This window comes from Lutjanus erythropterus, chromosome 14, assembly GCF_056507025.1.
Source record: "Lutjanus erythropterus isolate fLutEry1 chromosome 14, fLutEry1.hap2, whole genome shotgun sequence".
NCBI lineage: Eukaryota > Metazoa > Chordata > Actinopteri > Lutjaniformes > Lutjanidae > Lutjanus > Lutjanus erythropterus.
The window spans coordinates 26,156,578-26,177,855 of NC_139330.1; the positions used below are offsets into that span (position 1 = coordinate 26,156,578).

A 21,278-nucleotide genomic window follows, 5' to 3' on the forward strand; every position below is an offset into this window, starting at 1 on the left:
CCAAAATACTAACTTATTCTACTATACTTTCAATGCTACGTGTTTAAAATGACACAATGTATGTTAATTATAATATCGAAATTACTGAAGCTATAAAAAATGATGTGCTCATTTTAGACCTCAGTTTAGTTCAAGTCATGAAAGTTATCCCGGCTGAAATCATTTTATTCTCTACGACAGTCATGCAGTTAACAGAAAAATGCTGTTCAGCTTATGAAGTAGATATAAAGTAATCGAACAGAAATATGCAAATGCACATACCTAATCATGACAGTGTGTTCCACCAGATTCACCTTTTTGCCAAATTTCATATTTCAGACATCATGTCAAGAAGTGACTTTCAGACTTCTTGTGTCCGAGGCACACCAAGAGACAAGCCAAAATCTCAAAACACACCTGTATTCATATCCATGCAGAATAGCCTTTATAACATGTTATCACTGTGTAAATGTTTATTTTTCTTTACTAATACCAAATAAAATTTGACAATTATATTACTTATGAAGCACATATTAACAAAGTTATTCAAGAATGAATTTGAAACTTTGTAACATTACATTAAAGCAGTAACACACCATTTTAAACCAGACAGGTCACAAAGTTATTATTTATTCTGTTTTTAATTGGCTAAACCCTGACCCCATCTTAAACCTTAACCAACCAGTGGGGGCAACGAGGACTAGCCAATCAGAGGCAGAGTGTGGGTGGGACAAAAATAAGGTGTCAATCAGGGCCTTTGATGTGTCATACACACTTAAATAATTCACAACATCCAGCAACTGCGTGACTGACAAAACTGGGGTTCTCTTTGAAGGAAGCTTTTTGAAGGGTATTTTTTTTCTTATGGTTTAGAATTTGCCAAAAATCTAATTAGTCTGAGTGAGTGCAACTCGGCACACCGTATTGGAACTAGTTGTCTGTCTGCATCTTATCTACGTTTGTCCATCCTTTCACTTTGTGATCAGTTGGCTCCGACACAAACCATGTGTACATTTTATTTTTTGCACTGCAGTTAGATGAAAACAGCTACAGCTTCTCTGTCTTTGTGTCTTCTAGTTCAGTTTAGTGCAACTCAAATGTACCTGGATGTTATGTGACTAAAACTGCTGCGTCTTGGCTGTGTGTTTCAGAGCCTCCACTCACTCGCCTCCTCTCCTTTTCCCCCCATTTAGGCTCGTAATGTAAACACAGGAGAGCTGGCTGCCATCAAAGTCATCAAACTGGAACCGGGTGAGTTATCTCATCTTTCTTGTCTTCTCCTTATCTCCCTCTTTGCTGCTATATCTTCCTCTCTGTCCCTTTATCAACTTTTCTCCCAATTGCCCTGTCATCCTCAATGCTTCTGTTTTTCTCCCTTTTCAGCATTCTTTTCTTCACATTTCTCTTTCATCAGAATCTTTTTCACAAACTTCTTTCCCACACTCTGCTGTTTTCTCCCCCTCACCCTGCACTTGCATATCCTACCCCTTATATCACCGTCCTTATCCCCTCTCTGTCCCCATATATTATTTGCCCCTTTTCCTTCCCTTCTCCTGCTTTCCATGTTCTGCTCTTCCGCTAAAGAAAATAAAACATTAAAAAAACAACTTCAGACATTGCAAGAAGTGTGGGAGTGTGTCATCACTCTGTTGCTTAATAAGTAAAGTCTTAAAGTGTGGAATTTAAAAAAGGAAAATATGTTGAAACTTCCTCTGCTGCTCTCCATCCTCTTGCACTGGCTTCCATCAGTCTTCTTTTTTCTTGTTGATTTACAGGCCTAAATAATGATAACTTTAAAATACCAGAATATCGCTTTAATAACAACGTGTGTGTGCGCGTGTGAATGTGTTCATTCCAGGTGAGGACTTTGCTGTCGTCCAGCAGGAGATTATAATGATGAAGGACTGTAAACACTCCAACATTGTAGCCTATTTTGGCAGTTATCTCCGGTAAGTGTGAGTGTGTGTATGTGTGTGTGTGTGTGTCAGATTTACACTGAATTACTTGTGATTGTTATTAAAGTGTCTGATATTAAAGTATTTCACCAGAGCATGCATGTGTGTGTGTGTTTGTCAGAGAGAGAAAATAGGGGAAAAGCTGGTGTGTGTGAGGAAGTGGAGGACAGATGGAGGTGTGCGAGTGTGCGAGAGGAAATTACTTCTGTGAGTTTAGCATGAAGCTGTTCTGACAAGGTGTTCTCTGTGCAGGAGAGATAAGTTATGGATCAGTATGGAGTACTGTGGAGGAGGTTCTCTGCAGGATATCTATCACGGTAAGAACAACGTGCATCCCAAACACACACTCATACACAGACGCATTTTGATGTTAACCATGCAGTTTTTTGTTTGTACCTTTTCTCACTCTGTGACATCCATCTCTCTCTTTTTTTTTTCTCTCTCTCTGTTTGTCCCTCTCTTGCTTTTATTTCCAGTAACTGGGCCTTTGTCAGAGTCACAGATAGCCTACATGTCACGGGAGACCCTGCAGGTAACATATACAGTGTATTTATTGTCATTGTAGTTGTTTGCTTGAAATATTTCTGGAAGATTGGTCCTTTGTTCAGCTGCCCGCATTTCTCTCTCTACAAAAAGACACTAAAATCACGTATGACTGTAATTCTTTATGAACTTAAGCATTGTCTCGGTTGACAGATTTGGCAATTTTATTTATTATTTTATTCACACACACATAAAACTGTGTAAAATCCAGATGAAAAGAAAAAAACAGAAATATGTCAGGAGAAATCAGAAAACCACAGGCTTATACAGTGAACCCCTTAGGAGAAAAAAAGCAAACTAACTAAGAATAAAAACTAAGTAATAATTTCAGAAAAATGCACCAACAAAAGACAACTAGAAACACCCACAAGCAAAAAATGCTGTACCTTAATCAAATTCTGCTTTGCAGATGCTCCATATGCATGATAAAATTGAAATATTATCCATTCAAATTGAAACAAACATTATAAATAAATATTGAGACAAGACTGGACTTATTCCCCAAAGCACCACAGCTGCATACAATTACAGAAACCCTGTTAAGTGTTAGCGTTGTGCATTTGAGCCAGTCATCTAGCAGAGACAGATGATGCATCTGTGCTGCCAACTGTAAGCTGAGCCAATCTCCCAAACATTTGATTTTCATTTAACCAGCGATTTGTTCTGGTGAAAAATATCCAAATATCTCCTTTTATAAATATTTAAAAAATTGAGCTCCATTCTGTTTTTATTTGTTTTCAAGTCACATGGTTGCTTCATTTTATTCTGCATGTGCCAGTAACACCAGTTGCTGTGTGATTGTGTTTACAGGGTTTATACTACCTACACAACAAAGGCAAAATGCACAGAGACATCAAGGTGAGTTTGGAGATATCTGTCTGGAATATGCATGTCAGCAAATCTTTAAATTCTTAAGGGGACAGTTCACCCCACAATCAGAACAACATATTTTCCCTCTGGCCTCTTGTGGTATTCATCCATCTAGATTGTTTTGCTGTGAGTTCCAGCATTTTGGAGATATCAGTCTTAGAGATGTCTGCCTTCTCTCAAATATAATGGAACAAGATGGCAGTACACTTGAAAAACTCAACAACAATGTCTCTTTCCAGAAATCATGACCCTGTTAATCACAATGATTTACAGACCTTGTTGTGAGCAGTTTCATGTAGGAGCTACTTTCTCTTTACCAAATTGCACTTGCCAACCGTATCATTGTGCTAAAGGAAGAGTGCATCTACTCATGGACGAGAGGTTACAGCTTAGCCTAAGAAGACGCCTTTAATGTTTACATCCTCTCCTGTCATGAGCACAAGCCTCTCGTCCATGAGTAGATAAACAATATTCCAAAACACAGCAACTCGCACCAAAGTGAAATATACTATATGTGACTTTGTTTAAGGGTGGACAACGGATCGCTTTTCAGTGGTGTAGTTCAGTGCAATGGCAAACAAACTACAGTTTCAAAAATGTTTCCAGTGTCTTCAGCTGTAGCATTATATAAAAGCAATTGCTTTTCTGGTAATCATTTATTTTCATTATCATTGATGGCTAAAATATTGATTGAATTGATGATAATTCATGAAACTATAGAAAAGAGTACAAGCACATGTATTTAATGACCAAATCATTGGTGCTGTTGGTGTTTGTGACAAGGAAAATTATTATTGATTCATATCTGCAGGCTACATTGATCAATAACAAACCACTTTGCAACAAACTTGTGCTGCTGAATGTGCTTCTCAAGTTAATTTGAATTGACCTGAAATGTGTTTTTTTTGTGTGTGTGTTGGGAACTGATGCGTGGCATGTATTTCTCTGACAGGGAGCCAACATCCTCCTGACAGACAACGGCTATGTTAAACTAGGTGAGAGGAACACGCGAGGCTGCTGCAATTTCCTTCTGCTTCAAAGGACTGAATCTGAATGGCGCCAGATTTACTGACTTTGTCTCACTCCTGTTCCCTCCTTGTATTTGTTTCTGTTATTATTCTACCTCTTTTTTATTTATCCTCTGTCTTCCTTTGTTGTCATTCCCTTTTAAATTGGTTAACTCCTTACCCTCACTCTTCTTTCTTAATCTCTTCCCCCTTTTTCCTCTCCTCTCTGTCTCTCCACAGCTGACTTTGGAGTATCAGCCCAAATCACAGCAACTCTAGCCAAGAGGAAGTCGTTCATTGGAACTCCGTACTGGTTAGTTGTACTTGTTTTTCTCCATCAGTTCCCCTTATACTGAATATGAATATGCATGCAGGTAGAGCACACGTATAAAGACCTACTCCATGTAAGAGGTGATTGATCAGTAGGGGGAAGGTGTGAATTCAATAAGTTCTGTCTGTCAGGCAGTGTGAAGGAATTTACCTGCAGGTGTCATGCATTTATTGCGTTAGCTAATGGCTTTCAGTGCAACTGTTCTAGAATCAGATTATTCAACCCTTAACAAAACTTGTCTGACTTGTTTTCTTCCCACAAAAGTATAATTTCCACATCAAAATCATTCAAAAGGTATCTACTCTCTCATCCTCATTAAAAATTCCAAAACTATGATATGCAAATTTTGTTCTTTTCTAATGTTTTCCTACTGGACACAAGATGTCTCCTTCTTCACTGCGAAGTCCATTCTCAGTTTATGTGCACTGGCAGCTTCAAGTTTCTTGTATAAGCTGCAGATTTTGGCCAGGATTGACCTCCAAAGTAGATGTGATGTCACACTAATTTCAGTGAGCACATAGAAATTTTACATTTCAGCAAATGAATGTGAAAACAGCCTTCTAATGTAAATTGTAGGCACAAGGGAAAAAATATTTTTGAGTTAAGAGGGATGTTGATAAACCTGCAATAAAAAGCATTTTTGGTACTCTAGATAGGCAGAATCATGGAAAAGACATAGTTTCATTTTCATGTTGGAGTCCCTGTGTCCCTGTGTGAGAAACACACATGCTGTTCATATGCTGTTCAATTAACCAGATTTAGTACTTGGTAAAATGAGCACACATTTTACTCCAATTCTGTCCCTCTTACCGTCTGTTTTTTTTTTTTTAATGCCCTCCTTCTGTCTTCCCTCCGTCACTCTCTGTCTCTGTCTCTCTCCATAGGATGGCTCCAGAGGTAGCAGCAGTGGAGAGGAAAGGAGGTTACAACCAGCTGTGTGATATCTGGGCTGTGGGCATTACTGCAATAGAGCTGGCTGAACTACAGCCACCCATGTTTGACCTGCACCCCATGAGGTAGAGGAGAGTGTGCGCTTGAGTGTGTGATGGTAGCAAAGTGGACCTGCAGTCAGTGTGAAACAATATAAAAAAGGAAAGGCAGTGTTATGGCAGTAATACCTTACTTCACAAAAGGCATCACTTTGTTTACATTTGTGATTAACTAAATACAGAACCATCCATTCCTTTTGTGAGTCAATAACTGATTTTAAAAAGGCAAATACACCTTGATAGATGTTTTGGGCAAAAATATTGGTGTTCTCACCAAATGTATCAAGTTTTCAGTGTATGCTCTACAAAGTATAATAGTTTCCAGCATTTGCTGTATAAACTACAATAGATGCTTCAGTGGTAGCTCCTCTGTTTGACCTTGTCATTATAACTGCCTGGTTTGAGGCTCTTTCTCCACACAGCAGTACTCCACTGTAAAGACTTGTCGATTAATCTTCCTCTCTTTTTCTTCAGGGCTCTCTTCTTAATGACAAAGAGTAATTTCCAGCCACCTAAGTTGAAAGATAAACTGAAGTGGTAAGAGACTGCTTTGTCTATGATGTCTTTGTCCTCCTCACTCATCTTTACTGTTTTCACCCACTGAGATACATTTACTGTAGATGCATGGCTCTGTTGTTGAGAGTCTTGCCCTTTGCCCATTGTTGAGTCTGATTAAATCTGTGCTTTACTTGTTACAAGGCTGAAGGATTGACCCATTCTTGTCTCTTTCTTTCTGTCTGTTCCTCTCTTTGCTTGATGGCAGGACAAACAACTTCCATCATTTTGTCAAACTGGCTCTCACCAAGAACCCAAAGAAGAGGCCCACAGCTGAGAAACTGCTGCAGGTGAGCAATAAAGCAGCATATTTCCAATTCTTTGAAGGTAGAATATGCAGCACTGTTTGTAAATGCACCATTTAAAGTTGGCCCTCCTCCCCTGCTCAACAAATGACAGAGACGTAGTATGTGAATTCAGAGAGGCAGTGGTGTTAGCAAGAACAAAGAGGCCCACACCTCTGCAGAAAGCAGGATTTAGTGTGAACACAGCTGAGGCAACCCTCAGTCTCTTTCTGTATGTGTGTGTATATCTCTCTTTGCAGCTCTCACAGACAGAGAGCAGAGGAGAGGGAAAGGGAATCACATCTTCTCACAGCTGAATACTTGAAAACCTGCAGGTTATTTAAGTAAAAAGTTATTTTAAAGCATCTTTCTTATTGGCTCCCTCTCTTATCTTGCCTTCCAGCACCCGTTTGTGTCCCAGCCTCTCAGCAGGACGCTGGCGATAGAGCTGCTGGACAAAGCCAACAACCCCGACCACAGCACCTACAATGACTTTGACGATGATGACCCTGAGCCAGAGGTAACCTTTGACCTTCTTGGATTTTGCTTTCAACACAAAAGTGTCATCAAGCTTGCTGACAGGTCAACATGTGGTGATTATGTTTTGCTGGATCTCGCTTCTTTCCCTTCCCCTTCGAATCGTGCCCTTCTCTGTCCTCATCATTAAATTCCCTCTTCATCAACGACCGTTCACCCTTCTCAACCTCAGTCCCTCTTTTCCCTGGGACATGTGACTCATCTTTCTGCTCTTTGTCCTTTCCCTTCTCACCCTTTTCTTTCCTCGCCTCTCCTTGCTTCTCTTTTTTTCACCTCTTTTCTCTTCTTTTTCACTCATTTCACTCTTCTGGCCTTTTATCTTCCTCTTTCCTCTTCTCTTCCTCCTTGTAGCACTTCCCCTTTCTCTCTACCTTCCTCTTCTCCTTTTTTCTCCCTTCCTTTTCTCCTCCTGTCTTCTCGTCTCCACCCCCCATCCTCTACCTCCTCCTCAGTTTAAGTACAGGGGTCATTTCCTACCCATAAGCCCCGGTGCCCGACGTGCACCCCGTTTCGTGGCCCGTATAAAGGTACCGATGTGGGCTGCGGTGTCTGCAGTGATGTCATTCTAACACAACGATAGTGGCGGTTGTTTCTTCTCTCGGGGGAGGACCACAGAACTGAATGAATAGAAACTTGAGTTCCATTCAGCTCAGTGTCTACTGGTGTTGTCATGGAAACTGGCATTGGCATGTGACATTGGGACAGCTGATGGATTATCATGGCAGTTGCATAAACAGTTTAACATACTTGTATTTAGTATTCATGCTCCTCTGCCGACATGCACATCACCTGGTGTGGTTATATTTTTATAATCATTATGGAATATCGTCAGTTTTTAAACATTTAATTTTACCTGATGAACACCACACTGCTGTTGATTTTAGTATGGCTCTAGTAGGGCTTTTTGTTGTTACTAGTATCCAATTTGGGAAATAGACTTAATTGATTTTTTTGCTAAGCATTGGATGAGAAGATTGATTTCACTCTTTTGTCTGTGTGGTAGATATGGAGCCAACAGCTTAAGTTACCATAATGACTGGAAAAACAGTAAAACAGACAGTCTTGGGTTGTCCAAAAGTATCAAAATCTAAAAAATTTTATTGTAGGAAGGGTTGCATGCAGAGAGAGCCAAGCAGGCTGTTTCCTCTCTTTATATGACAGTGCCAGTCTTTTTCAAACTTAGGGTCACAACCCCAAAATGGGTCACCAAATGACTCAGTCACATGCAAACCCTCTTTAGTAACTGGGACCTTTAGTCAGCTGCAGCTGTAGAAGGTAACAGGCCTTTAGCTGAAGTGGACTAGCTGAAGGCAGTGTGAAATAAGAGACAAGAAGCAGCTCTCAGTGACATCAGCATAGAGGACAAGAATTGTGAAAACAGGAGTAAAATACAGCTGGAGTTAGGAAACAGCACCACAGCTACCTCACTGATGGTTAAATCTATAAACCAGCACGAAAATGGCACTTAGACTACCAACATAGACCACCATGTTCTGAAAAGACATCTTACAAACACAAAAAGTAATATTTACATTTGGAACAGCAAACTACTCAGTCCAGCAACAAGGTATGATGGGAAATGTTGGCCATTAATATAATATTTAAGTACAAAGTCTTGTTTTGATCTACTCCCGTTTGTCATGATAAAGTTACTGCTGTTACAAGTTCAAGTAAAAAGCCCTCTAGCATTTGATTGGGCAATGCAAGTTTGTTATGAGGTGGTGAGAAACTTTACAATCAGTTATGTGGTTTTTTTTTGTGATTGTGGGTCCTGGGGAGACTCCAAATTTCTCCTTTGGCTCTCGAGCTGAAAAGGTTTGGGACTCGCTCTCCTATGCTAAGCCAACCGCCTGCAGCTTCATATTTACTGCACACGAGAGTGGTATCAGTCTTCTCTTCTGACTCTTCAAATGTTTTTTCCCAATATATCAAATTATTCCTTTAGTTTCTGTATAGAATTTTACAACTTTCTAGTGCTGCTTACTTCCATGACAACATAATTGCTCGCTAAATGTCATCAATAAGGAACAAATCTTTTCATTCTAGTTCTGTGGCAGCGGCTGGCCAATAAAGAAATGGCTCAATTCATGAAGATGGCTACCAAAATGTGACATCATCACACTCCAGTTCACCACGTCCACTTCGAAGTGTATTTCCAGACAAATACTGTTGACATTGTGGTTTGCCTTTGTCCACTTGACTGCCAAGGCTGATGTCAGTTTAAGTAACTTTGACCTTACAGAAATATTTGAACAATCAGAATCTTTCCTCTTGGCAGTTTTAAAACACAGGATACAGGATGCATTTTGAAAATGGTGGGGGGTGCTCAGTTATGTCAGTTATGGAAGCCATCTACATCTACCTTTGCCATTACGGTTACTAACCATGAGTTGTGTGTTATGATATTGAACCGCATTGCACCTATAAGATGTGGCCTTAAATCTATTATCTATTAAATCTATTAGAGGGTCTCTGCAGTAAACTGATGGATGCATTTTTGTATTGTCTTGGTTTGTGTTTGTCCAGTGCTATACAAGCATGGTTTGAGGTTGCTGTGTTTACAGTTCATTGACAAGGACGAGTTTTAGACTAAATATTGAAGACATGATGTAGAGTTTCGTAGAGAGCAGATCAGTAGATAGTGTGTGATGCCAAGACCGCTGGGGTCAGCTGTTTGCTGTAAGGGTTGCCTATATTAAAATATGTGATCAACATGCTTTATGGCGCTCAAAGACTATCCTCTGTCATATCTTAGGCAACGTATAGAGGATATATTACTTTACAGGCACTCATGGGGGCTATTTCAACACTAAGGGAAATGCTGATATTGTTTCCAGGAAGGTTTGTCTTTTCCGTCCACTTTGTTGCTATGTTTTGGTTTTCTGGTTGCAGAGTGCGGCTGGCTGTTTTGCTGTGTCATCATATCCCACCCACAGGAAATAGCAGAGGGATTAGGGTTTTTTTTAAAACCTATTGTAATTTTCTCAAGTACCATGTAGGCTATGTATGTGTCTTTGAACAGCTTTTTGACTGTGTGTTCGTGTGTGTGTCTTTCTCTTTCCTGATAGTCTCCGGTCTCTGTTCCTCATCGCATTCGTTCCACCAGCAGGAGCGCCAGAGAGGGAAAGACTCTGTCTGAGATTAACTGTGAGTTCATACACAAGGTCAACACGAACAAATACACTTTCAGTCAGAAAACTACACAGAAGGGACTCTCTATTTAGACTGCATTTTCCAATACCATGTCCTCTTTTTTTTTTTTTAATTTCATTGTTTTCACCCGTTTTTCTGTCTCCTACTTTATCTTCTTCAGTTGGTCAGGTGAAGTTTGATCCTCCATTGAGAAAGGAAACAGAACCTCATCATGAACCGGTGAGTAATAAACTGTGGCATATGTGTAGGTGTGAGCGTGTGGGTGAGGGTGTGTTTGGGTGGTTTTCACTTCACCAGCACCAGCATGGCTGATCCTCACCTAATCACAGGAAGCACCCCGACCAATCCATGTTGTTGTCAGTCTGTGTTGAAACAAACAAGAAGCCCATCCACATAGTTCACTCTGGTAGTTTCAAAACTTATATAGGTATGTCCCAATCTATAGTCCCAAAATCTTTTGGTGGGATTAATGCACTGCATGCTGATTTATTTTTTTTTTTTTTATCTTAACCTGATTTTTGGAGTAACCTGTTTCAGAGAGCATGTAAGTTGACCAATACTGTGGTCACATGATGCCTTCGACAGGGTTGAGGTCATTTCCATCATCATGGCAGATTTTATTTTGGAAGGGTCGATCTCACACTATATTTTAGATCAGCACGTGGATGTATTAATACACGAGTGGCTCAGCTATGGACAAGTCAGGAATACGGCCTTTGATTGATCAAAAGACTGAGGCCAAGCCATCATGGGATTTCCAGAGTGCGGCCAACAACAAGATGGAAAAATGGATAAATAATCAGAGAAGACATTCAGTGTTGGATTTATCATCATGGATTTTACCACGTCTCCAGGAAGGCGCTGCAGTTCAAACCTGGATTACAACATTTCTGAAAGGGATGCAGTCATACTGGAGCCGACATTTTAGGCACAAAGGTACTGCTGTTGTTAGCCTTTCCTGCTCAACTTACTTCGGGGCTAACCCTCTTCACTGTTCCAGCAGTTGGGAAACAACAGATGAGACTTTTTCATGGTCCTGAGAAACAGCAGCGTTTATTAACTGACACACTGTAACCTGTACTGTACATTTACTGCCAGACTGGCAACTCACTGCTAAGTCTATTTCTTAAGGAAGCCACACTACTCTTATAACAGTATCCTTCAAACTGGCCCAATAAAAAGCAATTTTACATAGGAATGTAAGAAAAAATCTGTATAGCTTGAGATTGTGCATACAATTATCCAAATTAGTTTTCTTTGCAGAGTGTCTTGGCTCTTCTTTAAGGACAAGGTAAGGAGTTTAGATGCCCATAAGAAGCACAAAGTGAGAACCAGTTCTCCTTTGTTTCTAACGGCTCCAGATGGGGTGGTACAGGCATCTGATCAAGATCCTGGACACCTTCCTGTGGAGGAATTCATGGAATGTCCAAATCGGAGGAGACCCTTGGATACACCCAGAACATACTGGATGGACAGGGCTCTATTATAGTTCCTAACTGACGCATACAGAGACCACTGTGGACACCATGGACATCTATACTATTTATACTACCTTCTGGAGTCTGCTTGGAGGAAGAGTTCCATGCATGAACAGTAGATCAACATCTGTAGTGGCCACAGAGGAAAGTCCCCAGATGAGCCCATGCAGTCACACAAACTGGGGGTGTGGAGTTGTCTGCACAGAGTCCATACAACGAAATTTACGTCACACAGACCCTAGCAGACCCTCGCATATGTGCAAAGGGGAAGGTATAATTTCGGCTGTAATGTGACCCACCTGGATCTCCCTTTCAATGTTGGACATGGCTAGAGAGAACAATGTCTGAGCTTTTTTGACCTGGATCAACAGCAGATGTAGCAGTGGGTGTATTTGCATAAAGAAATAACCCTCTTCCTTCTGTCTTTGGCATGGTGGTTACACCTGACAGTCAGACAGCAACCTCCAACGCAGACGCAACAAGAACTGTAAAGCACTGCAAATATGACATTTCTTGCTGTAGTGTCTAGTGATTTACAAGCCTGGTTTGATGCATATCTTCCAGGTTAGATAGAAATTCAGGGGCAGATGATGTCTTCTTGGTTTTTGTTAGCAGGAAAATTGTTAATGTATGTTTTATACTGGATTATGACATTAAACAACGGTCATTTCCAGTTTTGGTCCAAAACTCAGCAGTGGCCTTGAAAAATGTGTGTTGTTTGAGCCTCAGTAGCTTGTTAAGTTGATTTTCTAGAAACTAAAGCTAATTCTTCTATTGCCCATCACTTTTAGAGCTGGTGAAAAAAGTTTTACTTGTGGACAAATGGGATGGTGCAGGTTCATGCCCAACCACAGTGTCTTGTTTTAAGTCCCTCACTCCCTCCCACTTCTTCTGTCCTTCTTTGCACTTGCACCTTTTCCACAAACTCCCTTTTGTTTTCCTCCTCCCTTCTAGTTAGCTGAGACAATCTGTCCCAAAATACGTCCTTCTTTCCTCTGGCCTTCTACCTATTTATCCATCAATTTGGAATAATGTTCTGAAAAAGTGTAGCTCTGTCATTCAGTCATCTCCATTCATCCTTTTGTCCTTCAGTTTCTGCTCTCTCGCTTGGTTTATATGTAGGCTATATGTAGAATTTAAAAAAATCAAAAAATCATTACCACGTTAATATTGTTATACTGTTGATAACAACTGACCCTTCCTAAGTTCTGTCCCTTTTTGAACCTTGGTAAAATTTCTCCTTTCTTGTTTTCTGTACCTCGACATGCTGTGTGTGAGGCTGTTTGTAAAACACTAGCTAACAAGCTAGATAATCTACATCAATCTTTAGCTAGGTAGTTACATTTTATAGTTAATGTTAGCAAAATGCTAGCTAATTAGGTAAAAATCTTAAATAATCATTGGCTAGACAGTTAGCTAGCATTAGTCTTAGCCTTAGTTAACTTAAAATGTGACTATATGTCACTTTGATGGGTTTTCTTTTCAACATAGACAAGCCTAGCATGTGGCATATCTAAGTACAGGAAACAGGAAGGGAGAAAGTTGACTGAGGTACCCAGCTCACTGAACTGTCTTTGAAGCACAGAGTAAAAAAAGGGTGGGAATTAGGAAAGGTCAGTCACTGTTGTCAGAAGGATTGGCAGCAGCATTTCTTGGCATCGTTTGCTCATAAGAGACTCACAGATGATACAAGGAGTCAATGGCTTGAGCAACATTGAGTAACAAGACAAACACGCCCATAGCGACACAATGGAACTTTGATTAAGGTAACATATGGTCTCAATTCAAGAGAAATAGTGCCAAGAACATTACTGGAATATGACAGAGGTTACTTAGTTTGTTATTTATTCACTGAAGGAGGCTACACAAAGGTATCTATATTTGTTTAGATTTTTTTTAAGCTTCACACAGCACTTATGACAGATTCATGCAATTTATATGTCTCCTCCTCTGTTTTGCTGATTTTAAACCCTCATCTACACCAGTTTACTCCATCCATTCCTCTGTCTCTACCCCTGTTTATTCCCTTTGCTTTTCAGATTAATATTCCAGTATCTCCCTCCCCCCTCTGTCCTCTCCTCTTGCTGAGGCACAGACTTCAGAGACCATTTTGGCCTTAATCCATTTTTCATCCATCATCTTCCATCCCTCCCCTTTCCCTCCATCAGTCCGGGTTAATGTATTAACTGAGGTCTCTCTCGCTCTGTCTTGCTGACCAGTGTGATTCTGAGCCCTATCTGGACTGTGTTGAGGAGCTCTACTATACCGCGAGATCTAATCTGGTAGTACTCTCTCTGTCAATCTGTCTCTCTATCTTTCGGCCTCTCCCTCTGACAGCTACATTGACCTTTTTTCTTTTTAATTTCCAATCTTTCCTCATTTCTCTAACCTTATGCCTCTTTCTTTTTTACACCTCTGTCTTACTCCCTCCATATTTCTTTTATTTTTAATCTGTTTCTGAAGGACATGTGTCCTTCATGTCCTTCTTTTGGCTCTCTTGCTTTCTGAGCCCTTGCTGCTGCCTCTTATTTATTTATTTATTTATTTATTTATTTATTTATTTAATTAATTAATTTTCCAGAGTGCTGCTTGTTTTGGCTGCTCCATGTCCAACATGTATTTCTGTTCATTTTCACAGTTTTGTTCCATCTATTCTGGTCCATCCATCTGTTTCTGTTCATTTAGTTCATCTTTTTCCAGCCTTGGCTCTTGCCTCACTAACTGGTGTTGTAGTTGTCATGGTGATAAGAGTCCTTAGTGGTGTTGTTCTTTTTGCTGTTTTTGGCTATACAGTACATACACACAAAATTTAATGCTTTTTATATCAAAATTTAAAAACACACACTCGAACTTTTAATATTTGCTGTATCTGATATTTGTTGTTACACATCTCTTAATATTTCTCTCTTCAGAATGTCTGTCTCTCTTCCGTACACTACTGCTTATATGTCCTCTAACCTCTTTTCGTCCTGTAGTTGATCAGAGCAATGAGGCCTTTTTCTTGTGTGTGGGTGCGTGCATGTCTGTATGATGTTTGTCTGTGTGTTTGTGTGTGTTTTCCTCTGCATGCCTGTTGTATTTTGTCTTTATCTTAAAGGTGTTTTGGTGACACAATGCTGCATTCACATTGTGGCTTTATTTAAAGTCGAGATGAAATGAACAGTGACTTTTTAACCCATTCAGTCCACATCCCACACATCATATTGTGCAGCTGTTCAAAAAATCTTTTTATTCTTATTTCAAAATCCTGTTTTCTCCTTGTAAAATAAAATATGACATGTAATTACACAGGCTTAAACCAACCATTAATATCATGACGTCCACCCACCTATCAGGCTTCAACTTTTTGCAGCACAGAGCTTGGGTTATGACACGCCCACTTTTCACCATTCAAATCAAATTCCTCCCAACGTTATGTCCTGCCTGCCTATACTGTTTCAATCGGCAATATGTCACGATGCAGATGCTAAATAGTCATTTCATCTGGACTTTAATAGATCATTCATTTCAATCAGAGAATGATGCATAACTCAGACTGCTGCAGGACAAACTAGGTTGTGTTAGTTTGTGTTTTTTTTCACATCTGGCACATCCTCTGTGTAGTATTTTCTATTAAATTAAATAGCCAACGAGCATCAGCTAATTGTCTGTTAGCTATAGACTGAATCATGGTGACACTGTCAATTCTGGAAACTATAATGTTCAAAGATACTTGGTCACAGTGGTCCAGCCTATCTGACATTTCTGCTGCTTATGTACTGCGTTGTTTTGTTATCATCTTTGATAAACCAGCCTACAGTGACGTCTCACCGCCAGCTGGACTAACTCAGCCTGAAATAACTCTGAAACTGGGTGCTATCACTTGGTTTATTTCATGTAACCAGCTTTGACGTCTGAGTCTGGCTGCAGTGTATGCTGTGAAATAGCGATTCCTTCATTTAGTCTTTGTTTGAGAGAGAGAGCATGCCGTGGTGTCTGACAAGAGACTGAATGAGTAGAGGGAGCGGAGGTATTGAGAAAACTGGAAAACCTAACTGCCCACACTATAATACAACCCTGCTCTGATTGCTGCTGCAACTTACTGCTTTGGGTTAAACTCAAGCTTTGATTTTCTTTAGTCTGTGGCTCAGTGGTTAAATTAGGTCTCCAAATTAACATTAGTGAAAGCATAAAACATGTATTAAATTTTTTATATTTACTTTCTCTGGCTTCTCCTCTATTTTTGCTTTTTTCTTGTGAAATACTCGTTACTCCAGTCTGCCTGGGGCTTAAAATGAAACTCTTCAGTTGAACTGGCCTCGGTTCATGTTCACACAGAGGCCGTAACACGATGACAGCTTCAGTAGTGAATGTTGCTTCATATTAGGTCGTCACAAGCCAAATAGGTTGTCAAGAACTGGTTTGTCTTATATCAACTAAGCAGAAATTGAAAAAAAAAAATACTGCAGATATCTACATGTGCCAACCTGCTATTCTCGTTACTTCTTCTAATGATGATTAAGTGGGATTACAGCAATTGCTTTACTCTATTGGAGTCCAGAAAAATCTGTGAGAAAAAGAGACGCTGACAATTTTGGTTAAATTATTCAGTTAACTATCTTGCACCTAACATTTTATTTTATAGTGTTTATTGGATCAGCAAACCTGTAGCAGACCTTTTTCACAGCATCCATTTGTCCATGAAACAGTAGGATAAACACAGGCGTTACTGGTGATACTGATTCAGGTTCTGTTCCATTCAGGTCAAATGCAGTCAGGGAGCTGCTGTTGTGCATGTTGGCTCACTGAAAAGGCTCTATTACACTAAATGGAACGATACCTTAATTAGTATCATTGGTAGTATCGTGGCTAATATCTTCTTATTAATATATATTCTTAGGCCACAATGTGAACTCAGCAAGAGTGAGATCTATGCACAGTTAGCTGTGTACATCTGTGTATGTCTGTGGTTATGAGTGAAACGTAGGGTGAAATTGCTGTTTTTATTGGGGGTATTGGTGTTAGTGCAGGCTGCTGTAACTGTCACCACAGCCACCGCAGTAGCAGCTCCTGCAGTAATTTGGCAGTGGAACAGGCATTTCAGATGTAGTCACTGTGTGTATGTTTGTATGTATTCTGGCACTTAGCCAAGATCTTCAGCCCTGTTTAGGTCTCTGAAGGAATCAAACACATTACACTTTCTTTAATTGGCCTGTTATGAAGTATTATGTCACAGTTGTAATGTAATTTGTTTGTCTTGTAGGACTTGCAGTTGGAATATGGGCACGATTCACCAAGTCTACTGGGAGGAAACAAGTAAGCCTCTCATTCACTGTATCTTGTCTCTATCTTACTGTCTTTTTCTCTTTTTCTTTCTTTCTTTTTCTTTACACCTTCCTGTCTCCGATGCTTCATTTTTCTCTCATCCTTTTATCTGCAGTTGCAGTTAGGCTAACAGAATGTGAGATCTAGAGAGTTTTCATGCTGCAGGTTTGATGATTTATTCATAATTGCAGCTCGGGGATGTTCTGTAAGCCGTGTGTTGGTGTGAGCCTTCAAGTGTGCTTTGTAAGCAGAAAGCTCAGGTTCAGATCAGGGCAACAGAATGTCCTCCACAGTCTGGCAAGGACTAAAAGCATGTAGATTGTCAGTGTCAGTGAATTAATTCAGAAATCTGATATTTATTTTTTATATCTTTGTCATATTCTGTCATTTATACCTTTCTCCTCACTTTTCCAACAAACAGGAGTCTTCTCAAATCTGTGGAGGAGGAGCTACAGCAGAGGTAAGTCAGACCCCTCTTGTATCTTGATTTATCCACGACCTCCGGATTTGCTGGTGTTCTAACTACACCCACCCATCAGCCAATCATTGTTAATGGCAGGACTAATCTTGGCCAATCACACGCAACTAACGCTGTTGTAATGACTCCTGGCTGTCACAGCTCTCGGCACTTTGGATTCTTGTGGGTTTCATTTTCCCGCTGCGGCTTGCTTCACGCTTTGATGTGATCAAGAGACGGCTGTGCTTCATAGGGGCTTCCTGCAGAGCATGGCTTACACACACGCAATCACACACTCATGCGTGCCGTCACACACACAGACACACACACATGCACGCGTGTACAATTATTTAGCCAAAGTTGCAGTGGGTGTCTTTAGCAATTTTACTGGCAAGTCTGTGGAGACATTCTTTTTACTTGCCCCATAGATAATGATTATCACCATTCTTGTGCTTTGCTATTCGTATGAGACATTCCTTATGCGACAAATGTGTTTCACTGAATTCTTTGGTCTGCAGAGTTACAAGTATACAGAGAGTTTTCACACATATAAACAGAGGGTACAAAGATGTCCTCTAAGCATTCCCTTTTCAACACTAGAGGCTAAATTTGTCAATTTATTTCCCTGTAAATCCTCATTGTTTAAAAGCCAGGTCTCCTGAGTCAATGTTTGACATATATAGTGTTAAATTAAAAGTATTATATAAAGCTATTTGGCTACACTTAGTTTCTTTAGTGTGAGTTGCACCCATTTTTATCTCTTTTGCAGTAGAGTAGATAACGGTGACCTTGTTTCAGTCTTTGAGGTTACTTCATCATTACATCTCCCGTGTCAGAAAATGTGGGACAGTCGATCAACAGTTTACCAATTTATGAATAAAATGCAGTTCATGTTTTTTAGTGTATATTAGTGCCTGTGATGTGGATGTTACTGTGAAGTAAATACAAGTGGCAGAATGTCACAACAATCACCTAAAAAGTAGATGAAAGTGGCTTTTTCCTATTTAGCTGTAACAAACAGATGTTTTTTATTCTGATATGGTGATAGCAAACTAATATTATAGCATTTATTTACAGAGGCTTTTAGATCCAGGTCTGGTCCTGAATGTTCAGACTGTTGCTTTTTTATAACACTACATACAAGAAAAAGAATATATGGCATGTAATCAAAGGTTCCAGTTAGATGGCATAAATGTACAATAAATTGATTTGAATTGAGGCTTTCATAAATTAGACATTCTTGAAAAGTTGTCCATGAGGAAAAGGTGCTGTGTTTCAAAATAGAAGTGCTTTGTTATTACTGTAAATTCTCAAATAAAAGCTGGTGTTTAAATAATGGCTTAAAAAACAGAATCCTCCTCCTTCCAGGTAGACTTTTACTTTAAAATATTTGCAGAAAATAATTTCATTCATTCAGTTATATAGTGAAGGCGATCAATATTTCTGTTAAAAAGAGATGTATAGTTGTGATATGATATAATTCTGTTGTTTTGAGCTGCAACAATTAGTCAATTAATTGATTAATCCATCAAAATAAAAGTTAGTTAGTTAGTTGCCAACTATTTTGACAATCAATTGTTTCAGTCATTTTCTCAAGCAAAAATGTCAAATATTTGTTGGTTTGAGCTTCTTAAATGTAAGGATTGGCTTCTTTTCTTTGTTGTTAAAGACAGTAAATGATAAGTCTTTGGGTTTTGTACTGCTGCTTAGACAAAAGAATCAATTTGAAGATGGCTCTTTGGGCTCTGAGAAATTGTGATCAACATTTTTTGTAGTTTTCTATCACATTTTAAAGACTAATGATTAATTGAATAATCGTGAAAATAATCGGCAGATTAATAGTTAATGAAAATTGTTAGTTGCAGCCCTGCAGTAGTTGTATTAATAGAATTAATGCTCTGGAAATGTACATAATACTGAATTATTCAAAACACCTCCACATAGAGGAAGTGCTGAGCTTGCATCAAGAGGAAATTGAAATAGCAGCAGATTAGAAAACAGGGAGGTGTCTTAGTAAAACATTATAAAACATGTTTATAAAACAGAAAATCAGGATGTCTCTAATTAGTGAGATAAATAAATATTTGAGAATTTACGGGATATAAATTGTGGTTAAGTTGTTATGAATTGACTGATTAGAGGTTGTCTGTTGAGGGGTGTGTAGATCTGTAAGGACTGTACAGGTTTAAACAGTGCAGTTGAGCTTAGAAGTATCTGTTAGTAGCTGTTGTCTGGTTTTTCAGGTCTGTAGGAAAGATCCATCCATCCAGTGATTTATTGATTTTGTTGGGGAGCTCTTCTCTTTTTTTGTTTGGATCTGTTCAGTCCTTTCAGATCTGCCAGGGTTCAAGGGTTAGAGGTAGTTTGTGGACCGAGCTTCACTCAGATCTCCCTCCCCTTCCCCTCCCTCCTCTGTCCTCTTCCTCCTCCTCCCGTTGTCACCTTTGCTTGCTCCCTTTCTCCCTTAACCTTCCCATCTTATACTCTCCCTCCCTCGACCCTCAATTTCTATGCTTTTCCTCCCCTTCTCCCAACCCTCCGTCCTCCTTTCCTCCCCACCCTCCTATCTTCACCTCCTCTCCCAGGGGCCATGTGGCACACTTAGGGGATGATGAGGATGAGGATGATGATGGTGCAGATGATGATGAAACTCACACTCAGTAAGTTCTCTCCCAGTCTTAGAACTGGAAGCTTCTCCCTCTTCGTCTCTCTTTCGTTCCTCATCATTGCCTCCCTCGTTTCAAAGAGGAAAGGATGAGGATGAGGAGTAAGACGCAGAGGAGGGCTTCCTGTCTTTGCCACAGTTTCATCCACGCATTGCTGTGAAGCATACCCCACCATCACGCCACATTTGCCACCTGTGTTTTTGTGTGTGTTTACAGCCTGTGTGTTTTCTATGCTGTCTTGTGTGAAGTTTAATATCTACTAACAGTAACCCTAACCCTAATCACTCACCTGGAGGATGTTAATATAGAGGTTTTTTGTTGTTTATTTGTCAGATATTTCCACATTTTACCTCCATAAATACACAGGCACAGGGAATAACTTTATCCTTGACTAGGTCCACAGCATTAAATGGAACATTGTAGTTATATAAACCCAGCCACATATCAAATTCTGGCACATCGTATCATTTAATTTTCACTTGATTCTCAGCTATTTTTGATGCTTAAAATATGAGTTTTGGGTGTAGTTTCGGTGCCTCTGTAACTGATCCTCATGACCTTGACTTCTTATTTGTTGTTGCTTGTTTTGTTCTCCACTTGCATCGCCATCTGTGTGCCTCCTTGCTGTGTGTGTGCGTGCGTGTGTGTGTGCGCGCGCACCTTCTGTCTTCTCCTGCCTCTATAAAACTGTTTATTTGGCGTCCAGCCTCATCCCTCATTGTGTAAAAGCCAAATGTCTGCAGCAGACCAGAGTGTTCCTTCTAGACATATATTTTCCACTGCAGTCAAATAGGCCTTGGTGCCTAGCGTGCGCACACACACACACACACACACACACACACAGCACAGAGATAACAAAAATAGAAAGACCCTGAATTTTTAGATTTACTGCTACCAGTAGTTGTGAAAAATAGAAACAGAATGACAAGTCCTGGTTATAAAGATATTGAATAAGCTCATGTCGTATGACCCTAAATGCACCATGACACAGCAGAGGACTGAAGTAGCACCCCTGCAAATGACACCAAAACTTTGTAGAGACTCTCAGCATAGTTTCTATCACATGACTGTTTGTACAAACACATTCCTGCCAGTGTGGCGGGCGGTCAGATAGCCTTTCCAGATTTACTCACCAAATGGAATCTGATTGGCTCCCCTGACTGACCTTGA

The 21,278-nt window shown here is 39.8% G+C and overlaps 1 protein-coding gene across 12 annotated transcripts in view; it reads left to right on the plus strand.

The window, feature by feature from the left end:
* Positions 1-21,278, plus strand: part of LOC146315653 (mitogen-activated protein kinase kinase kinase kinase 3-like) — a 50,244-nt gene that overhangs the window by 16,086 nt on the left and 12,880 nt on the right. For 4 of the 12 annotated variants that reach the window (XM_084736649.1, XM_084736650.1, XM_084736658.1 and 1 more), the window contains exons 2-19: positions 1,173-1,230; positions 1,838-1,928; positions 2,187-2,251; positions 2,411-2,466; positions 3,288-3,335; positions 4,300-4,342; positions 4,595-4,667; positions 5,570-5,701; positions 6,149-6,211; positions 6,438-6,519; positions 6,917-7,033; positions 7,503-7,577; positions 10,119-10,197; positions 10,364-10,422; positions 13,901-13,963; positions 16,924-16,976; positions 17,407-17,445; positions 20,028-20,102. In XM_084736649.1, the coding sequence (XP_084592775.1) occupies positions 1,173-1,230; positions 1,838-1,928; positions 2,187-2,251; positions 2,411-2,466; positions 3,288-3,335; positions 4,300-4,342; positions 4,595-4,667; positions 5,570-5,701; positions 6,149-6,211; positions 6,438-6,519; positions 6,917-7,033; positions 7,503-7,577; positions 10,119-10,197; positions 10,364-10,422; positions 13,901-13,963; positions 16,924-16,976; positions 17,407-17,445; positions 20,028-20,102 (1,271 nt within the window). The remainder of the gene's footprint in view (positions 1-1,172; positions 1,231-1,837; positions 1,929-2,186; positions 2,252-2,410; positions 2,467-3,287; positions 3,336-4,299; positions 4,343-4,594; positions 4,668-5,569; positions 5,702-6,148; positions 6,212-6,437; positions 6,520-6,916; positions 7,034-7,502; positions 7,578-10,118; positions 10,198-10,363; positions 10,423-13,900; positions 13,964-16,923; positions 16,977-17,406; positions 17,446-20,027; positions 20,103-21,278) is intronic. The other 8 variants (XM_084736653.1, XM_084736655.1, XM_084736660.1 and 5 more) reach the window with 5 other exon arrangements.